We start from the raw sequence: 20,193 nt of genomic DNA, 5'->3' as shown, positions 1-20,193 counted from the left end.
TTAAATGTCATTAAAAATCAATAAATCAATGTCATTTTTTTTCGAAAAATAAAGACAAAAATATTTGAGACTCAGCTACATGGTTGTCCAAATTGCCTACTAGCATTCCGAATGGCCTTCCTTTGTTTGGATCTCCATTTCTGGTGGCTGCCTGCTGCATAGAGTCTGTCTTTCTGCAGGATCCCTTTGCACTGACAAGTTCAATTAGATGGTTGTCCTGCCTTACATTTTGGTTTTTGTGTTTTTGGTAGGGTGAGGACCGGTCCTGTCTATCCCATCATCCGATTTCCCCACCCACACATTGCTCTCCTATATTCTAGCTGGGTCGAGCACCCCAGGTTTCCTCCAGTGACATGTGAACAGGCCATGGCTACCCTCTGCCTTTGCCCCACCACTGCCATGTCTATACAGACATGTGTCAGAGGGTTGCTTGGTGAGGACTTAAAGGGACTCTGTGGGGTCATAACTGGCCCTTAATCCTGCACTTTAACTGCATGGACTTTAGAATTTTAGGGTTAAAAATTAAAGGCTTTCCGTTACACACTATTGCAGAAAAAAAGGAATTTCTTTGTGAATATCCTGAAAGTCTTAAATAGTGTCATTAAGAGCTTTGTTCCATGGTGTAGAAGAAGGATTACAGCAGCAAGAGTCAGAAGACTTGGATCATAACATAGCCTGATTTGTAGGATGATCTTGCAAATAGAATAACAATGCAAGAATATCAGCTTCTTCAGTTGTCGAACAGGGATAATTCCAACCCTACTTTATTGGGCTATTCTATATCTGAAATCATTTTTAAAACTATAAACTATCATTATAGATATTTGTTTTGTTTAGGCCATAATGAAAAATTGGGGTTATATCTATATATCTCAGCTCCTAAGGAAATCACATTTCTTTAATGTTAGACTACTGTAATTATTTTAGAAGTATTTTTCTTTGAGCTCCAATTTGTCTCCCTGTGGTATTTATGTATTATGACTTTGGTCTTTTGTGACAACGTAGACCTGGTGCCATCTTTCATCTACATAATTACTATGTATTAACCAAGAAGGATAATTGAGCTCAAACCATGACAAATTAAGGTCTATATTCTATTAAAGAATTTCTGGAACTTTAAGAATACAGTTGGGTCTCCAATAAAAAGTTTCAAAGGCATTTGGAATAAAGGAAATTCCCAAGTTTAAGTGTGTTCATGTGGCTTCCTTTTCATAAATAATTGAAGATTATGTTTAGTTTGATAAAAAATCTTTCCCAGGCTTTTTTTTTTTAAGATTTTATTTATTTATTTATTTATTTATTTATTTATTTATTTATTTATTTATTTATTTATTTATTCCTGAGAGACACAGAGGGAGAAAGAGAGAGAAAGAGAGAGAGAGAGGCAGAGACACAGGCAAATGGAGAAGCAGGCTCCATGCAAAAGCCCAACATGGGACTTGATCTCAGAACTCCAGGAACGTGCCCTGGGATGAAGGCGGCACTAAACCGCTAAGCCACCCAGGGATCTCCCCCAGGAGTGTTTAATTATAAAGAGCAAGAAGAAAATTGTTGTTTTACACAGCTAACTTATATACTGTCTTTAGGGGGCAGTACTAAACCACTGATAAATTTTGTTATTTCTGCTAATGCTGCTGGTAATGGTTAATATAAAATAAAACTAAAATAACTATAATGAGATTTGTGATGCAATTACATATACCCCTTAGTAAAATTTTCTAGGTAGTTAAATGGAAATGATAGTTTGAAATTCATTGATAATCAAACCCTATCAAGTAGGAATTATTACTTTACCTACTTTGCAGATAAGGAAACTAGGATTAATAAGATTATGTGATTTGCTCAAAATAACACTACCTTGGAAATGGCAGAGATGGGATTTAAATATCTATTTGACTTCACAGCTACTTCTCTTTGCCACTATGCCATCTATCATAATACACAAACTTATACCAAGAGCTACAGACATTTAGAAGAGAGCTGTATCATTTCTATTTGTGGGAAATCTGTAAAGAAGTGAAATCTGAACTGTATTTTGAGGAATCAGTAAGATTATACGAGAATAATAGCTAAAATGGTACTTAATATTTATTGAAAACTTATTATGTGTCAGGCACTTCATTTTCGTCACTTTATTTCATTATCAGGAAGAAAAGCTGTGAGGAAGGTTTTACTGTATTACTTCCCATTGAGTATATAAGGCAAATGACAATGGTCACATCTGATGAAAATCACACTAATAAGTAGGCAAGCTGGAAATTCAGAACTAATTTCAGAGCCTAAACTCTTACCCAGTAAGATACACCACACAGAGAAGTAAGATGGAAGGTGTGAATAAATGGAATTGAGCATGATTAAGGATGGGCAAACAATTCTACTTGGTTACAGTCTGGATGAGTAGAGTAAGTAAAAGTGTTTAAAAAAAAAAGACTTTGACCATAGAACCTTGAGGAATTTGGATATTATTTACTGTACAATGGGAAATAATTTATGAGATTTATGAGCAAGAAAGAAACATGAACAGGGTTTTTCTGTGGGGAGAAGAAAGAGATAGAGGAAGTTCCCTGTAAGATTGGATGAAATAATTTTAGTACCCTTAACACAAATAGAAAAGAACTGATAAATCTGTGAAATGTTGATAATTCTTACCAAGTATGCAATGATTCATGGTGCCATGCCCTGTCAGCATTGATGGTCAAACCATCATTGGTTTGATCATGAGTTGGTGAAGAAGATGCCTTTTTGGTTATTTTGCTATATTATATTTTGTAGACAGCATTGATTATACATGTAGATGCTCTTGCTGGATTAAAGTTTTATAGATGCCCCAAGATTTTCTCACTAGGATGTCTGTTGGGTGAAAAAATTGCTGTGATGATCATCTTTTATTCCTGATTTGAGAAATGTGTTCTTATGAAAGATGGGTAGCTATGTACAAAATTACAGAAATTTTTGTATTTTGAAAATAAAGTGCCCGACACATAAATTTTGCTGAGCATTCATCAGACTCTTTCAGTATGAAATTTTCATCAGTTAAGGCAAAATTCCTTGCATTGTTTCTTTGATAATTTCCTCCTATCTCTCCATGGAGCTCTTAATTTGATCCCCCACTTCTTGACTTTTAATTTCTCTTCATCGTTTGTTCTGTCTTCTGGGAAATTTCTTCAGACTTATGTTTCAACTCTCCTATTGGGTTTTAGGTATTTACTTGTTTTGTAGCATTCTGTTCTTGTTTCATGGATGCAAATATCTTCCATTTCTTCATGGATACTATTTATAACTTTTTGTATACTTATTTTGGTCTCTGTTAAAGGCTTCCTTTAAATATGTGATGATGCTTGGATTCTTATTCATATTTACCTAAAAATTTAGGAACTATTTATGTGAGTGGAGCTCTCATGAGAGGTGGGCTTCACAGTAAGAGTTAAGGCATAGGCCCCCATCATTTAGGTATTTATAGATCTTTTTTTCTTGGGAGGTCAATTTCTGCAGAGGGGAATATATTCTCATCTCCTACCTGGGGGATATAAACCTAGCTGCCATGCTCTCTAGGGCAAATGTGGGCAGGCACTGGGTAGGTTGGGAATATATAACTACCAGATAGTCAATTAATTTCTTTGTTTTTACAGAGACAGCCCTCTGTTCACAGTGCATGGATTATTAGAGTTCATAATACCTTTGTTTCAATCCCACCAGAAAATAAACCTCCCATTTTTTGTCTGTGGTGAAGGTTTAGTTTCTTGGCCAGTTGAGAACATGGGTCTCAGGGTCTAACTCGGCCAAATATAGAGTTTCTATCCTGTTGCAGCCCTACTTGCACCTACATTTTCATGTATAGTACATCTCTCTGATTCTTAAGCCTTTTTGATGGTACTGAGTTGTGAATAGACATGCTGCTTATTCTTCACCCTTATAGACATTTTGTTTGCAGTTTTCTCAAGTTTGGTTAGGCAATACCTACTCATTTGTTTATCATTATCTTAAAATTTTCTTGTTATTGCTCATCTGCTAATCTCTCTCCTTTTGTCCCTGTCCTCATGCATCAGACCATTTTTATAAATCCATTGCTGTCGTTTTAATGGGATTTGGCAAGTAGCAAAAACAAATATGCAGGTTCAACATGGAAGTCTCATTATTAATTTTAAAAGTATTACCCCTGTTAGATGTATAATATAAAATTTTATGAAGTTCAGTTTTTTGAAAAGGAGACATTATGAAAAAATGGACTTTTTAGCAAAAAAATGGGCTTTTTTAGCAATTCCTATTTCAATAAAGGATTTTCCTGCTGTTCTTCTGGATGCATTTAGAAATGATAAGATTTTTCTAATTTGTTGCTATTTAGATATTTTCTTGGGTCATTTTCATGTCTATTTTTCATTATGAACTTTGTATCCTACTAGTCTTTCTCACCCAGTTTTTTCACTTTCAATTTTTTAAAATATTCAGCTTGAATTATACATGTTTTTTTGGCTTAGTCATGTGGCACAGCCACATAACTATGGTGAATATTAAGCTTATTTTGCTTTCTAGCACAGACTACAAGAAATTAATATAATATAATTGATGTTAAGATATCTAAATAACATTGATATAATATATTGGTATAATATAAATTTAATTTCAGAGAACTTCATCTACAATAAATTTGTCACCAGGAGAAGTGGAAGAAGAAGATGATGATGAAAACACTTGTGGGCCTTCAGGACTCTGGGAAGCATTAACTCCTTGTAATGGATGTAGGAATCTTGGCTTCCCCATTCTTGCACAGGTAACAGTTTGCTTTTCTTAAGATATATTAAAACATAAAAATAGTTGCCTATGTTTTTAAGGAAATCTTTTCTGTCTTCCTGAAAATCCAATTAATATCTTGCTTGCTCTAGTTTTTCTTCAGTTGAAAGTCAGTAAAATGTTTATCTAACTTGTTGTACCTGTATGGATATGCAAACACATACTTTACATCATCTTATGTGGCTGTATTATTTTGATCATGATGATAGCCCCTGAAAAATTGAGTTGTTTTTGAGATTTTTAATATTTATGATCTAGAAATAGTTCATTTAAAGAATGTTATTTTCAAATTAAATTACAATTTATATTAATATAATAGAAAATGATTTACAAGGAAACATATTAGAGCTCTTTAATAGCATCGTTACGATTTTTTTAGCACAATATAACATTGTAGAATAATGTTTGCCTTTGAAAATTATGTAGGACAATCCAAAAATGAGACCATTGATATAATTTTGAAACTATCTCACCATTCATTAAGTCCATTTTATTCTACTATATCACCTTCAAATTCGTGTTGTGTGTTTTGGACCAACACAAGCCTATGGAGGAATTTCAGAAATAAGTAAAATTACCCAGAGCTAGGAAATTTGAAGCCAAATGAAAATATGAAAAAACATTAATGCAAAAAGCAATCTAAGGCTAAGGTATGTATGTGTAACTACTTAGTGCATATGTGGAAAAATAGTCTTGGGCAGAAAATAGTTTGCAGTAATTATCCAGAATAGTGTCACATCTCAAAAATATTATTTTCTGTTTTGCCTCAAGTATGAGGTAATTATTTCTAAGAAAAAAATCACATTTTTCATGTCTTATGTCACAAGTTGATCAAGTTCCAATATTAATTTATTGTAGAGAAAACAAAGTCAGCAGATAGTACCTAAAAAAAAAAAAAAATCTCTTCACCTTAACATGAACTATTTTTAGGACTCTAAGACACTATCCTAATCATTACAGAATTGTTATCAATATCTACTGGACCCTGAGTTCAATAAAGGTAGGGATTATATATTGCATTATATCTATTTCAGGGCCAGCATAGTTCCTGGCATATTGTAAGTATTAAGTAGTATTTCTTTTTTTTTTTTATTAAGTAGTATTTCAGTGGAACAATTAATAAATGCATAGTATATTTGGCAGTTTCATTTCCTCACTTAAAGAGTTTTACCTCCAAAAAAAAAAAAAAATGAGTTTTACCTCCTATCTATAAGGAGATAGGATAAAGGAATGAAAAAAATATAAGTTTTATTTTATTAATATAACCTCATCTGCTTAATGGTTTACTAGTAATCAAATGCTTTTATTGTTTGTTATTGTTTCATAAGATAAAGTATTAGAGCTCTGAGCCAGCAATAATATATAACTAAAATTTGCTTCTCTACCACCTTCTTCAACACTGATTTTTTTCATTTTATTAAGTTTGGTAGTAGGCTTGGAAGTAACTTGACTTTGGTTTACAATATTTTAATACTAGAGATTTTTCTTGGGCCACTTTCCTGTGAAGACTTGCAAATAATAGTATTTTAATAGTTTATATTTACCACAAAATGTTTCCCAGTCTGCAGCTTCCCCCTCATTTGTATATGTGAGGTTTTTGTGTAGTTTTTTTAAACTATTAAATTCATTAAAATTCTTATTTTTATTCTTCTTATTTTTTTGTTTAATTCATCTCATCTAGAAGCAACTCCCATTTCTCTCATTATATTGCATCCTGTTTGGCTTGGATTTTCTTCTGAAATCTCTTATTTTTGTTGTCCTATTTTTAAAACCACCATGATATTTTTACATATAATGCATGGGAGGAGAAATCATGATTGCATTAATTAGCTGACATGATTGCCTGGTCTTAGAAATCTATATTTTCTAAAAGTATCCTTATTGGTATTTTCATTGTTACTGATTACATCTATAAATTTACTTGACATGTAGTATCTTTTTTTTACTCTATTTAATATAATAAATGAAGAGCAGAATTCTTTTGTTACTATTCTCATCTGGTCTTCTACTAATGTTCTCAATTTGTTGATGGACTCTCCTTTAACATATGTATCTACAATAAAACTTAATACATTTGTTGTGACATTGGAGACATCATATCAAATGTAAGTTTGTCCTCAACTTACAATAGCTTTGAACTCAGGATTTTCTGGGCCAGCTTCAGAATAGAAGTTTTCTTAAAATTTCATGAAAAAAAAAGGATTTTGTTTTGAAGTTGTTTTTTCTAGACCTGAAATATTTTGGGAGGTCATTAGAAAATCATTAAACTGATGACTATGCATAGAAGGCCTCACAAAAACCTATTACCTTACAGTTTGGTAAAGGAGCCTTTGGGAATCACTGGCATTAGTATAATACTATGCAAATTTCTATATGCTCAGATTTGTTGGATTCAAATAAAATATATTTATTTCACATTCATAACCCTTAATTTAAGTGGATCAAGCACACATGTATCAAATATCTTCTATATTCAAAGCATAGTCCTAATCTTCAGAAACATGAGGATTATGGAAATACAGACTCAATTAAAACTATGTGATGTATTACTTTTAGAGTCTCAAATAGATTTTTTGCTTGCAAAATTAGAACATTGGCTGATCCTATGGATCTTACACTTCTAAGATTATCTAGCCTCCAGTTTTTGTCTAGATTTTGAATTGATCCTATATTCGGGTTTTAGCCAATTTTTGTTTTTTCTAGTCTTAATATGGCATTTTGTCCTTCCTTTGTGACAAGATGTTATTTCGAATTCTAAATTTTCACAAAGAAATTAAGAATTTTAAATAACATCAGGGAATTAAAATTAAGGCTTACAGAATATGTTAGGTATTTTAGTATAATTTCAATGCAGTTGAATATTTAAGTTGGCAAAAAAAACAAGAATAAAGAGACTGGGGAAATGAAGCCCTTTCTAGAAAGTATAATTAATTTTTTAATACTCCTGAAAATAATATTTTATAATAATAATAATAATAATAATAATAATCACTACCATTTGCTTGTGTTCCTGGTTATATATTTTGGAAATTTTAGACCTTTTTTTTTTTTGGTTAATACATGTAGATGAAAAATGAGAGTCTTTAGAGTAACCTTTAGTATTTTATTCTATCATCTGTGAATTTAATCACAAATATCAAGTTAAGGGAAAGTTAAAGATAGTTCAGAACCTGATCAGAAATTGCCATTTGTTTTTATTGCTACCCTTCCCTTTTAAAAGAGCATATATGATTAGAGCAGAGAATTTGAGATGAATTGTGTGAGGGTGGATGACACTGATCTCCTCCACAGTCTTATATGAGATGTCCACCTCTGCACCATGGTGTGGTGCAGGGCTTTGAGGCTCTTTCCTAAAGAGTCAGTACTGCTGGGTGGAGACCTCTGGCTTCCATCCTGTTCATTCATGTAGCCTTTACTCTGAGGTTGTAATGAAGGGTCTCAATACTGAGCTGTTAGCTGTTTTTGCCACAGGCTTGCCAGTAGTTTCTGCTCTTGGAATCACCAGATTTGTTCTCCCTCTGAGAAGAAGCCAGTAGCTCCTCCTGATGTGCTAGAAGTGCCCTCTGAAGACAAGAAGGGCTTGTAGCCCTTGCTTACAACAATATTAGGACATGCCGAATGCACCCCCTATGGTCTTTCTCCTGTGCTTCCTCCTGGATCTGTGATGGCTGCTGCTGTCGCCATCCCTGACCTTTTATCTGATACTGTAGGCTTTGTGACTGCAGACGTATGTGAACTCTTGAATGCAGCAGGTGTGGGAGGCATGGTGAATTCATTCCTCCCCAGCATACACATAAGGGGTGGCCCCAAACAATCAGGGTTCATGTGAAGACTCCTGATGTCAACTTGATCTTGATCCCTTCCATAGAAATGAATGACATTTGCCTAAGGGAGAGACAAACAAGTGAAATAAACAAAGTGAGACCTTTTATTCCTATAGCTAAACAACAAGAGTTTATAATAAGAATTTTGAGATCTGAAGTCCAATTTCCCATTTGTTGCAGGAATCCACCCTCCTTAATATCTCCACAATGACCCCATGATCCTTCCAGTTTTTCTTGGACAGTTCCAGTGTCAGCAAGAGCATTGTTATAATTCACCAGTGAATATCCTCATATTCTATTTTTTATACACTTGTGTTAGTATTTCTGCTGGTTAAGTGGGATGCACTTCAGTATTCTGACAGCTATGAACAATGCACACAGGCACATCTGTCTGCCACTGATGTATACAGAATCAGCACATGGCAATCATGGGGAGCCATGGCTGGGGAGATGGTGAGGATGCCACAGATGGCAATACAATATTGGATGTGAAATTAAGAGTGGCTGACAGCTAAGGAAGCTCTGAAATACAGCATTGGGGAACTCTGGAGCCCCCGGAACCTCCTCAATGTGACACAGGCTCCAAATGGAGGCTCTGATTGCCCTGAACCCATCCAAATGTAATGAATTTTCTAGGTGAGCCTCACCCAAAGGTGAGCCTCAGTACCAAAGGCTCTGCGGGACTTTTAGCTGTTCTCCCATAGCACCCTGGCCCCATCTTTTAGAGTCTCTGTGAAGACTTACCGATGGACTCTTGTCCTCCTCTTCAAACCCAGTTATGTCCCCAGTGAGTCCCCAACTGGGATGGCATGGGAACCACTGTAAGCCTCTACTGGTGGTCTCAGAATGTAAACAAGGTTTTCCCAATGCACAAAAAGATCTTTTGTATCAGAAGGGGGACAGAGCTGAAGGTAAAAAGAGCGGCCAGTGGCAAGCTTCAGGTGGAGCTGTTGTTTTGTACCATTATGGATGGATATTGTTACAAACTTTGAAGGACACAGTCTGGTTAGCTCTAAGATCTGTGTAGGCTTGTAACCCTTTTCCTGGGGGGCAGGACCATATCTGTTATGGTCATCACAGATAGCAGTTGGTCGAGCCAGCAGCATGACATCAGGTAGTGTGAGGTGGGGGCTGGTGCGGATGATGCCCACAGTCACCATTCGGGCACGGTTGTGCACGTCGTCAGTCACTTCTCCTTTTTTGCCCACCTGTATAAAGTCACTCTCAAACATTGGTGCATACTTCAATATGGTGTACTCCCTCTTGTACAGGTGTTGCTGTAGTTTCCCCATGGAGGTATTAAACATACCCATTGCAGGGCTGCTTTGGGCTGTGTAATGTGGTAACTTAGACTGACTGTTCATGACTATCTTTTATCAAGGACTCCTATGGGTCTTCCACACCTTACCACACTTTTCAGGGTGTCCTATTTCCCTGATTTCTCTAGCAGGTGGCCCAGCAGTGGTCTTCTACAGGTCTCTGAGCAACTGAGAACAGGGTGGGAGTACTGATTACCAATTGTTCAGTGCTAAAGACAATTAATTGCACCTGTACTAGACTGTGCTCTGCCTAGATCATGGAGATGTCAGGGTGCACAGACATTAGGGACCCAGTAGATGACAGGGTGCTCAGATGTTGAGTGCAGAATCGGGGCCCCAGTAGATATTACCATGTGCAGATGTTGAGGAGCAGAGGTCAGGGCCCCAGCAGATGTCAAGGTGCACAGATGTTGGGACCCTAGTAGATGTCAGGGTGCACAGAGGTGGAGGCCCACAGAGGTTGGGCCCCAGTAGATGTAATCGTACGCAGATGTGGAGGAGCAAGAGATCTGGTCCTCAGTAGATGTCAGAGTGCGCAGATGTTGAAGTGCTCAGATGTTAGGGTCCCAATAGAGGTCAGAGTATGCAGATGTTGAGGCGTGTAGATGTTGGTGTTCACTTGGAGTAGGGAGGGGCCTCCTCTTGAGCCTAATACATTGGTTCACAATAGCCTCTGCTCTATTGCATTCTACAACCTCACTGCTTATTGTATTTGTACAGCTCCTCTCCTCCGAAACTGAAGCCTCCACCTGGGCTTAAACCACCCCACAGGACTCCTTTTATCTTCTCCTGCCCATTGTGACCTGTGCCCACCACGCACTCCTTTGTCACTGTTGCCCATCAGCCCCTCCCTCAGAGCAGGGACACTGTCCTCTCCGCCTCACCCCACCCATCCTTACAAGGCTACCCTGTCTGTGACAGCTCAGCACAACCCCCTGCCCTAGGGACTCATCTGAGGTTTTTAATACATACTGGCAAATCACTTTCCTTTAAAAAGGTTTAGGTAAAATTTCTGTTAGGTATGAGCTTAAAATATACACACTCTCCTAACCAGGACTTCTGGTGTAACCAATTAGAAGTAATTGTAGACAATTTACCTTGAGAATTGTAGAGAATTTACCTTGATGAGAGAATTGGACAAAGTGGTAAATAGGTTAGTGCAGGGTGTTTATCAAGGTTTATTATAGCGAAAAAAGATCATAAACAAGATTAATGCTTTACAATAGGGGCTGGGTTAAAAAAATTATGGAGCATTCTATGATATAGTACTCTGCAGTTGTGAAAATCATTATGTAGTTCCCTATTTAACATGATAGTCTTGATTTTTTTTTTCTTAAAGAAAAAGAGCAAAGCAAAAAGATATCAAAGTAGCATTCTATGTGTGGTCCAATTTATATAAGATCATCTGTGTGTGTGTTTGCATATGAAAATATGTTCAGTGAAATGTTTAAAGTGCTTATCTTTGGATGGTATAACTTTTCTTTATACTTCCTATTTTTATTAGGTTAATTATTTCTATTAGTGGGGAAAAAACTTTTTATTTGCAATGCCTATATTTACAGCCATGATAAATTTTATGTTTTGATACACCCTCACGTTGCTGATGAGATTTTTAAGCTTTTTTCTAGATGTTTATATGGTGACTATACAATAAAGGAGCCTTAAACATTACATTTATACTCTAGTCTTACCCACTATCGTACTGGATATATATAAAAAAGAAATTTGCTGACTACCATGTTATCAATTCAATAAGATCAAGGTATTTTTATTGGTATGATGATATACACAACACACACACATATAGAAAGTCATAGTAGCCATAGTGTTTGAGTCTTTAGTTTGTTTTATAGGTCAAAAGAAACATTTTCTTCCCTTCATATTGAAATATCCAGTATTTCTGATAATAGGATTAGTTTTCCTTTGTTTATTAAGAGGCCTCTTAACATACCAATAAAAATTTTTACTGGCTTGTTTAAAGTCCTTACTTATATCTTAATTTCTACCTTATGTCTCTATTACTTATCTTAGAAAAAACATTAAGCCTAATATACAGTTAGTAAACAAACTAACATTTTAAAAGTATCCCAGTGGTTTTGGTCTTTTTTGAAAAGAATAAATAGCATGGGACACAGTAATTTAATTTAGGTGCTTAAAAAAACAACGTGAAGATATACTGGTTTTCTTAAAAGCATTTGCACATATATTACAAGATATTTATCTTAGTATTCCATTAGAACCTGAGGTAATTGTCTTATCTCCAGGGAAATCAGACACTGTAATACTTGTAGGGTCTATGGACTTTCAGAAATTGTTCCAGACCACTCATTAGATCAACAACAGTAAAACTCCTATTATTGGCCTGATAATCATCATGTGTAGCATTCTGGAAAATATATTTCTATTTTCATTAATCTGATATAGTTTGTCTTAAACTCCTCTAGCCATTTAGAAAACTATCTTATGAATATTTGCCTCAAAACTTAAGAAGTTCAGATGCCTAAATAAAAAGCTACCTGAATCTGAGATTAAGGAATTCTTTTTATGAGAATGCAGCAGCTTTCTATATGCTGTTCTTGAAACAGATTTCCATACAGTTAGGCTTTAGATATGATTAAAATAAATTTATGCTCCCTGTCCTCTACATTAGAGCTTGTGTCATCAAGTAAATCATTTAACTTCCTTGGGTCTTATTTTTCTCATCCTTGAAATTGAGATGACTCATTAGATATCTTTCAACTTCAAAACAGTTATGATTTTTATCATAGGGACTTAACATTTTCTCCTTATAATGAAACTACTGTGTTCTTTGGAAATACTCCGAACAATAATAATGAGTCAAGGAATTATTCAGATCTCAACAGCTCTGGGAATTGTGATTCAATATATAGTCTTATTCTGTTGCTGAAATTTTTGCTGGAACTTTTAGAAGAACAAACATTCAAAATATTATCTCAGTAATTTGGGTAGTGAACGAGGGGAGTGCTTAAAACAATGTAATTGAAAATATGGGTTAAACATTTTAGACAATTTAGTTAATAATGAACATGGCTGTGGTAGGCATATTAGCTCCCCCAAAAGATGTCCATATCTTGATCTTCACAAGTTGACCCTATGACATTACATGATAAAGGACTTTGCAGATGTGGTTAAGTTAAGGATCTTGAGATGGGGAGATAGCCTGGGTTACCCAGGTGGGTCCAATGTAATCACAATGGTCTTTATAAAATAAAGGCAAAAGGTTGGAATCAGAAGGATAAGTGATGACAGAAGCAGAGGTTAAAGCAATACAACCATGAACCAATGAATGCCGGTGGTTAAAAAGCAGGAAGTGGATTTCCCCTGGAGCCTCCAGAAAGAACTAGCTCTGCAAACACCTTGATTTTAGCCCAGTGAGAATAATTTTGGACTTTTGACATCCAGAACTGTAAAAGAATAAGTTTATGTTGCTCTAAGCCTCTGTATGTCTTAATCTGTTCCTGCAGCCCTGGGAAACTGATGCAGATTTTGCTACCTAGAAGTGGGAGGCTGCTATAACAAATACATAAAAATATGGAAGTGTCTTTGGAATCGGGCAGTAACTAGAGGCTGGAAGAGTTTTGAGTGGTATAGTAGGAAAAATCTAGATTGCCTTGAACAGAAATATGAATACTAATGATTCTGCCAGTGAGGGCTCAGAAGGCTGTTATATGGGGGGAAAAAAAAAACAAAACCCAACTATACGGTCTCAAAAAATACCTGTATTTTCACAGAGTATTTGTAGAAAGATAGATATTAAAGGCACTACTGGTGAAGGCTCAGAAAAAAGTGAGGAAAGTGGTAGAAAAAACCTATTATCACCTTAGAGAATACCCAAATCACCATAGCCAGCATGTGGGTAGATGTATGAATATTGTTAAAGGTGCTTCTGGTAAAGACAGAAGTAAATGAGAAATATGTTATTGAAAACTGGGAGAAAGGAGGTGTTGAATAGTAGCAGAAAGCCTAGCAGAATTGTGTTACATAGAAAGCAAAGTAGTATCTGATAAATTTGGATCTTTAGCTGAAGGAATTTCCAAGCATGGCGCTAAATGTACAGCCTGGTATCTCCTTGCTACCTATAGCAAATATGAGAGAAAAAAGATAAATTGAGTGAATATTTTTTTTCCAACAAGCACATTTTTTATATGAGGCATACTTCAGAATCCATGGTTCTAAAAGATACATATACAACATTTCATCCAAGAAAAAATAGAATACACATTTTCTTCAAGTACACACAGAAGAATCCATTGGCTAAATCACATAAAAAAGACATAAATAATACAAATTTAAGAAGGCTGAAATCATACCAAGTATATTTTCTAACCACAGTGATACAAAACTAAAGATCAACAATAACAGAAAGCTGGAAAATCTAGCTTTTAAGCAAAAAGAAACCAGGGTGTGATTGAGACATTCTCAGCCTGTCCAGATTGAAAAAGAGGCTAAATTTTTAGATTCACTGTCAAGAAAGTGTGTCCTGGGGAGAAAGCCAAAAGTGTGACTGGATAACTTTTTCCTAGTGCCCACGTGATAAAAAAAAAAATCAGTATTCCATCACACAGAGGGCTCTTTGATGAGATTATATGTATGTGTCATAGATCTTCTCAGAACCATCCAGAGATGGGATTATCCAGGAAGGATCTGTGGAGTCAAGAAAAGACTTATCAAACTGAGTGGTTGCAAATGTTGTTAACCTTTATTAAATAGGAAGATTGAGAGGACAGGGCTGAGAGTGGACCTGAGCACTATGAAGGATTATTCCTAGTCTTTGAAACCTAGTGGGGTTTACTCATTTGGATTTCTAAGTTGACTGTAACTGTTTACCCCTATTCCCCCCCCCCCCTTCTCCCTCTTTGGATGGGAATATCAATAATTGTTATTCTATGCCCGTCCTACCATTGTACTTTGGTAGCAAATAACTTGTTTTCTAGTTTCAAAGATTCACAGACGAAGAGGAATTTTGCTTCAAGATGGATTATACTCAGAATTTCTCCCATACCTGATTTGGATGATGAGATTTGGGAGTTTGAGCTGATAAGATTCTGAGTTTAAATTGATTTTGTTAATGGGTTGAAACCTGGGAAAATGTTGAGATGAGGGTGAATGGCTTTTACGTGTGGACAGCAGATATACACTGCCTTCAGGCCTCCCCCATTAAAAACCTCCAACAGATAATCCTCTGTTTTTATTCTCCATTTGCTGGTTAGAAGAGAAGGACTTTGGGGCTTCCTTTTTGGAGCCCAGAGGGTAGAGTATAATAAATAATAATAATAATGTTTCCTCCCTCTATAAATATTCAGATTCTAATCCCTAGAACCTGTGAATAATCTATATGTCAAAAGGGAATTTGCAGATGTGATTAAGTTAAGGATCCTAAAATGGGGAGATTATCCTGGATTGCCTAATGTGGACTCATTGTAATCATAAGAGTCCTAATAGGGAAGAGGATATGATGAAGAATGAGAGAAAAAAATTTAAATGTTACACTGCTAACTTTGAAGATGGAAGAAGGAACCACGAGCCAAGTAATGTAGGTGACCTCTTGAAAAGAAAAAGGCAGAGAACAAATTCTCTCCTAGAAAAAAAAAAATTCTCTCCTAGAGTCCCGAGAAGTAACAAGCCCTGCTGACCCCTTGATTTTACCCCTGTAAAACTTCAGGGGTGAAATAAGACTTCAGACTTTTGATCTCAATAACCATCTGATAATAAATTAATATTGTTTTAAGCTACTAAGTTTGTGGTTGTTATACTGACTAAAGGAAACTCTTACAATGACTATGGAAATTTGGTCCGTAGACATTTCATCTATTACATACTCATTTAAGGAGCAGATACCTTTTGTTTGTGTCTAGGAGAAGGTAGGAGATGAGGCATTTACAGAGGAATATATTTTATAACTACCAAGCATTCATCGGATCTAGGTTTTTATGATTTTATGTAGTCATTTTAATAACTTTAAAAATAATTGGACTAAAGCTTTACCATTGGAAAGCCTTCATTTTGTATATTTTTAGGAAACTATTATCATAATGATGGTGATAGTAGTAATGTTAACAATAATATCTAGTATTTATTGAATGATAGAAACTTTACATTCCTTGTATCATTTAAATTTCATCACAGTTCTTTGAAATATTTTCACCTGACCTTAAGAAAATGGAGTTTCAAGAGATTAAGTAACTTGCCCAAGTTTGCTTATCTATGTTTGATCTAAAACTCATGTGAGGGGTATCTGGGTGGTTCAGTCGTTTAAGCATCTGCCTTCCACTCAGGTCATGATCCCAGAGTCCTGGAATGGAGCCCCATGTCGGGCGCGCTGCTCAGTGGGGAACTGCTTCTCCCTCTCCCTCTGCTGCTCACCCTGCTTGTGGTTGCTCTCCCTCTGCCAAAAAAATAAAAATAAAAAATAAAAGTAAAAATAAAAATTAAAAAAAACAACTCATGTGAGTACTTCTCTATGAAATTAAAAACAATTTTAAAGGGCCCTGTTTCTCATAGTAGGGTAAATCTGTATATTTTCTATTGTTCAGTATTTTTTACTATAGTCTTTCTCTGTTACAGAGGTTCTCAGTAATTGCTGATGTCACTCTTGCTTCGTGTATATTCAATTGATACACATTTTGTATTATGTTTCCAGGGTAGTTAAACTGCTAAATATATTTTTTATTCGACAGATTAAAAAAAAATTGATGACTTGATAAGAATCTCAGTTCATTTAGTATCCCTCCATATTTCTCTGTTCTTTTATGCATTCATCCATCTGTTCCACAAATGTTTATTGACCATTCGTTACACGGAGGGTATAGAGCACTAAACAATATAAACGTGCATCGTGCCTCATGTTTTAAAGTTTGTGCCAGGAACTGTGAATGACATAAAATAAGGATTATATATAGTTTCTGCCTTGATGAATCTTAAAATTTAGTTCAAGTAATTATCCTGACTGCTATTTATTGATACCAATAAATGAACAAGTAACTTACTCTCTGCTTCCTATTCTTTAAAACAAGGAGGCTATTTTCCTGTTTATAGGATTGTTATAAAGATCTTAAAACATAAATGCAGGTTTCTGTATAAATTCCTTCCTGTACAAATGCAAACTGATCTTTTTCTGTTCAGTTCTTAGCCTCTGAAAATAACACTCTGGCAATTTGGGTAGGATTTATGAGTTAAAGAACAGTATGCATAGTGCAAACTAACTTTGTAAGTGCATTAAGATGAGTGTAATATTTATTTGTGCTTAGAAGGTCTGGCAGTACATATGCTTTGCTAATGCTGTGTTAATAATAGTTATGTCTGGTGGTTCTATGTAAGGCTTAATATTTCAGGAGGACTTTAACTTCTACTTTATATACTTACATATTTTTGGATGATTTATACTAAGCAATTTAATTTTCTAATATTTTATATTTTGTTTAAAAAATGCCATAAGTTGTAAAAAGTCATGACAATCCATTATGTTACCATGAGTTTCCATAGAATAGTTTGAAAATAATTGCTTGCATCTGTCCATACATCCATTCCTTCATTGATGTCATCCATTCACTCAATCATTCATTCATTTTTCATAGTAGTCTATACTTTTCTAGGCATTTTTTATTCAGTTGTCTTTAATGATTTAAATTGCTTGTTTTGAGAGGAGTAGGTAGGGAAAGCTGGAAGACACTGTGGGATGAATCATATTGTGTGATTGTCATTGTATAACTATTATTTTTATTAAGGACAACATATTTCTCATTATTGTTTTAAGTCACATTTCCCTGATTATTAGTGAGACGGAACTTTTTTCTGAGATGATTTTTGGGCATTTGTATTCTTCTTGTGTGAATTGCATGCCATTTTATATTTTTTAAAAGAATTGATTTAGAAGTATATTTTAATACAATTAATCCTTGTTATTTGTGGATTCTGTACTTGTGAATTTGCTCACTTGTTGACATTTATTTGTAACCCCCAAACTGGACAACACTCGTGGTGACCATTCATGGACATGCAGAGAGCAGTGAAAAATTTGAGTCACGTAATGTACATGTTTTTAGTTGAAGTTGAATAGGTGAAGCTCTGCCTTCTTGTTTGGCTCTTACCCTGTATAAACAGTTGTCCTTTTCACAGTCTGTTTTGTGCCACTTAGATAAAAAATTTTGTGCTTTTGTTGGGGATTTCACTGTTTAAAATGACTCAGTAGCTCTGTCCAGTGTTTCTAGGAGCTCAAGAAAACTGTGATGTACTTTCTGAGAAAATATGTGCATTGGATAAGCTTCGTTCAGGCACGTGTTATAGTGCTGTTGGCTGTGAGTTCAGTGTTAGTGAATCAAAAATATATATTGAATAAGTTATCTTTAAAGAAAAAAATATATAAAAATTATTGATCAGTTGATGAAAATGCTGTGACCAGGTACTTGCAGGAACCTAACCCCGTATTTTCCCTAAGAGCAATGATTCAGTATTTGCTAATTCAGTGCTCAGGGCAGATTTATACACTAAAACTTCCATGAAATTGAGAATTCACTGTATATTCTAGATACCAAACTTGGTGAAAAACATTTCAAAAAAATGTTTCCCCAGTTTGCTGCTTGCCCTTTGATTTGTTTATATATATATTTTTTTCTTTGAGGGCAGGAGTTTTAATCTTTATGAAGCCAAAAAATTAAAATATATTTATTTAATACTTCTGGGTTTTGTGTCTTGCTAGCCTGACTTGACCAACTGCATAATTATAAAAATAACTTACCATATTTTCTTCATATGTAGGTACTTTATATGTGTATATATGTGTGTACACATATGTATCTACAGTAGTCTCTCTTTCACAGGGTTTTGCTTTCTGTGGTTTCAGTTACCCACCATCAGTCACAGTCCAAAAGCAAATGAACCTCCTTCTGACACATGTGTCACAAGGTCAATAGTATCCTGACACTATGTCACAATGCCAGCATCATTCACCTCACTTTATGTCATCATGTAGGCATTCTATCTTCTTCCATCATTACAAGAAGAAGGATGAGTACAGGACAATAAGGTGTTTTGAGAGAGAAACCACATTCACATAACTTTTATTATGGTATGTTGTAATTGTTCTGTTTTGTTACTGTTAATCTCTCACTGTGCTTAACTTGTAAATTAAACTTTTTCATAGGTATGTGCATGTTTAGGAAAAAAAGGTCTTGGAACACTGTGGGTCTTGGAACATATCCCCCGTGGGTAAAAGGGGACTACTGTATGTATACATGTATAGTTAATTAGCAAGTGAGGAGGAACCCAAGATAAATTATAGAATTAAAAATACATATATGTGTATAAATAATATATAATATAAATATATAATTAATTATATAGTAACCAAATTTATCTGTGTAAATAGATTTATCCATGTTCAAGCATGTGTCAGGATTTCCTTCTTTTTAAGAGCTGCATAATATTCCATTGCTTTTGAATATCACGTTTTGTTTATTCATCAATGGATACTTGGGTTGTGTCCACATTTTGGCTCTTGCAAATACTCCTGCTGTGAATATGGATGTGCAAATCCCTCTTTGAGACCCTGCTTACAGTTATTTTGGATATATAACGTGAAGTGAAATTGCTGGATTCTATGGTAATTTTATTTAAAATTCTTTTAGGAACTGACATGCTGTTTTCCATTGCAGCTGTAGCATTTCATATTTCTACCAACAGTACACAAGGGGTTCCAATTTTTCCACATCCACATCAACCCTTGTTATGTGTGTGTGTTTTTTTTTTTATAGTAGCCATCCTAATAGGTGTCAGGTGACATCTCACTGTGGTTTTGATTTGCATTTTTCTAATGAACAAGTGATGTTGAGCATCTTTTCATATGATCATTGGCTCTTGTATATCTTTGGAAAAATGTCTACTTAAATTATTTTAAAAATTGGATTATTTGTTTCTTTGTTGCTAAGTTGTAGGAGTTCTTTATATATAGTCTGGATATTAATTCCTTGTCAGGTATACGATTTGTGAATATCTTGTCCCAGGTCATAGGTCAACTTTTTCACTCTGTTGATTATGTCCTTTGATGCACATACGTTTTAAGTTTTGATTTACTCCAATTTATCTACTTTTGCCTTTGTTGCTGCACTTTCGTTTTCATTCCCAAGAAATTCTTGTCAAATCAAATGTCATGAAGATTTGCTCTATTTTTCTTAGATTTATACTTTTAGATCTTACTGACCTTTTGATAGGAACAATGTCAAATTTAGAGATTAACTAGTAGAAAA

At 35.0% G+C, this 20,193-nt stretch overlaps 2 protein-coding genes and 1 long non-coding RNA gene across 16 annotated transcripts in view; 1 reads left to right on the top strand and 2 right to left on the bottom strand.

Annotated features, from left to right (window-relative positions):
* The window catches only part of ANKS1B (ankyrin repeat and sterile alpha motif domain containing 1B), a 1,057,476-nt gene that overhangs the window by 285,434 nt on the left and 751,849 nt on the right, over positions 1-20,193 (top strand). For all 14 annotated transcript variants that reach the window (XM_038558749.1, XM_038558744.1, XM_038558739.1 and 11 more), the window contains exon 9: positions 4,625-4,768. In XM_038558749.1, the coding sequence (XP_038414677.1) occupies positions 4,625-4,768 (144 nt within the window). The remainder of the gene's footprint in view (positions 1-4,624; positions 4,769-20,193) is intronic.
* On the bottom strand, positions 7,963-10,775 carry FAM71C (family with sequence similarity 71 member C). Its single transcript, XM_038558772.1, has 2 exons — positions 9,357-10,775; positions 7,963-8,673 (listed from the first exon to the last, which is right to left on the bottom strand). Exon 1 carries the CDS (start codon positions 9,974-9,976, stop codon positions 9,389-9,391), a length of 588 nt encoding a protein of 195 aa, XP_038414700.1. The 5' UTR covers positions 9,977-10,775; the 3' UTR covers positions 7,963-8,673; positions 9,357-9,388.
* LOC119869416 lies at positions 16,001-18,840 on the bottom strand. Its single transcript, XR_005370669.1, has 2 exons — positions 18,687-18,840; positions 16,001-16,337 (listed from the first exon to the last, which is right to left on the bottom strand). It is a non-coding gene; the product is annotated as an uncharacterized LOC119869416 (long non-coding RNA).

Source organism: Canis lupus, chromosome 15 (assembly GCF_011100685.1).
Source record: "Canis lupus familiaris isolate Mischka breed German Shepherd chromosome 15, alternate assembly UU_Cfam_GSD_1.0, whole genome shotgun sequence".
In the NCBI taxonomy this organism is placed as follows: Eukaryota; Metazoa; Chordata; class Mammalia; order Carnivora; family Canidae; genus Canis; species Canis lupus.
Note: the sequence above shows the minus strand (reverse complement) of the source record. Positions and strands in the feature narration are given on the sequence as shown.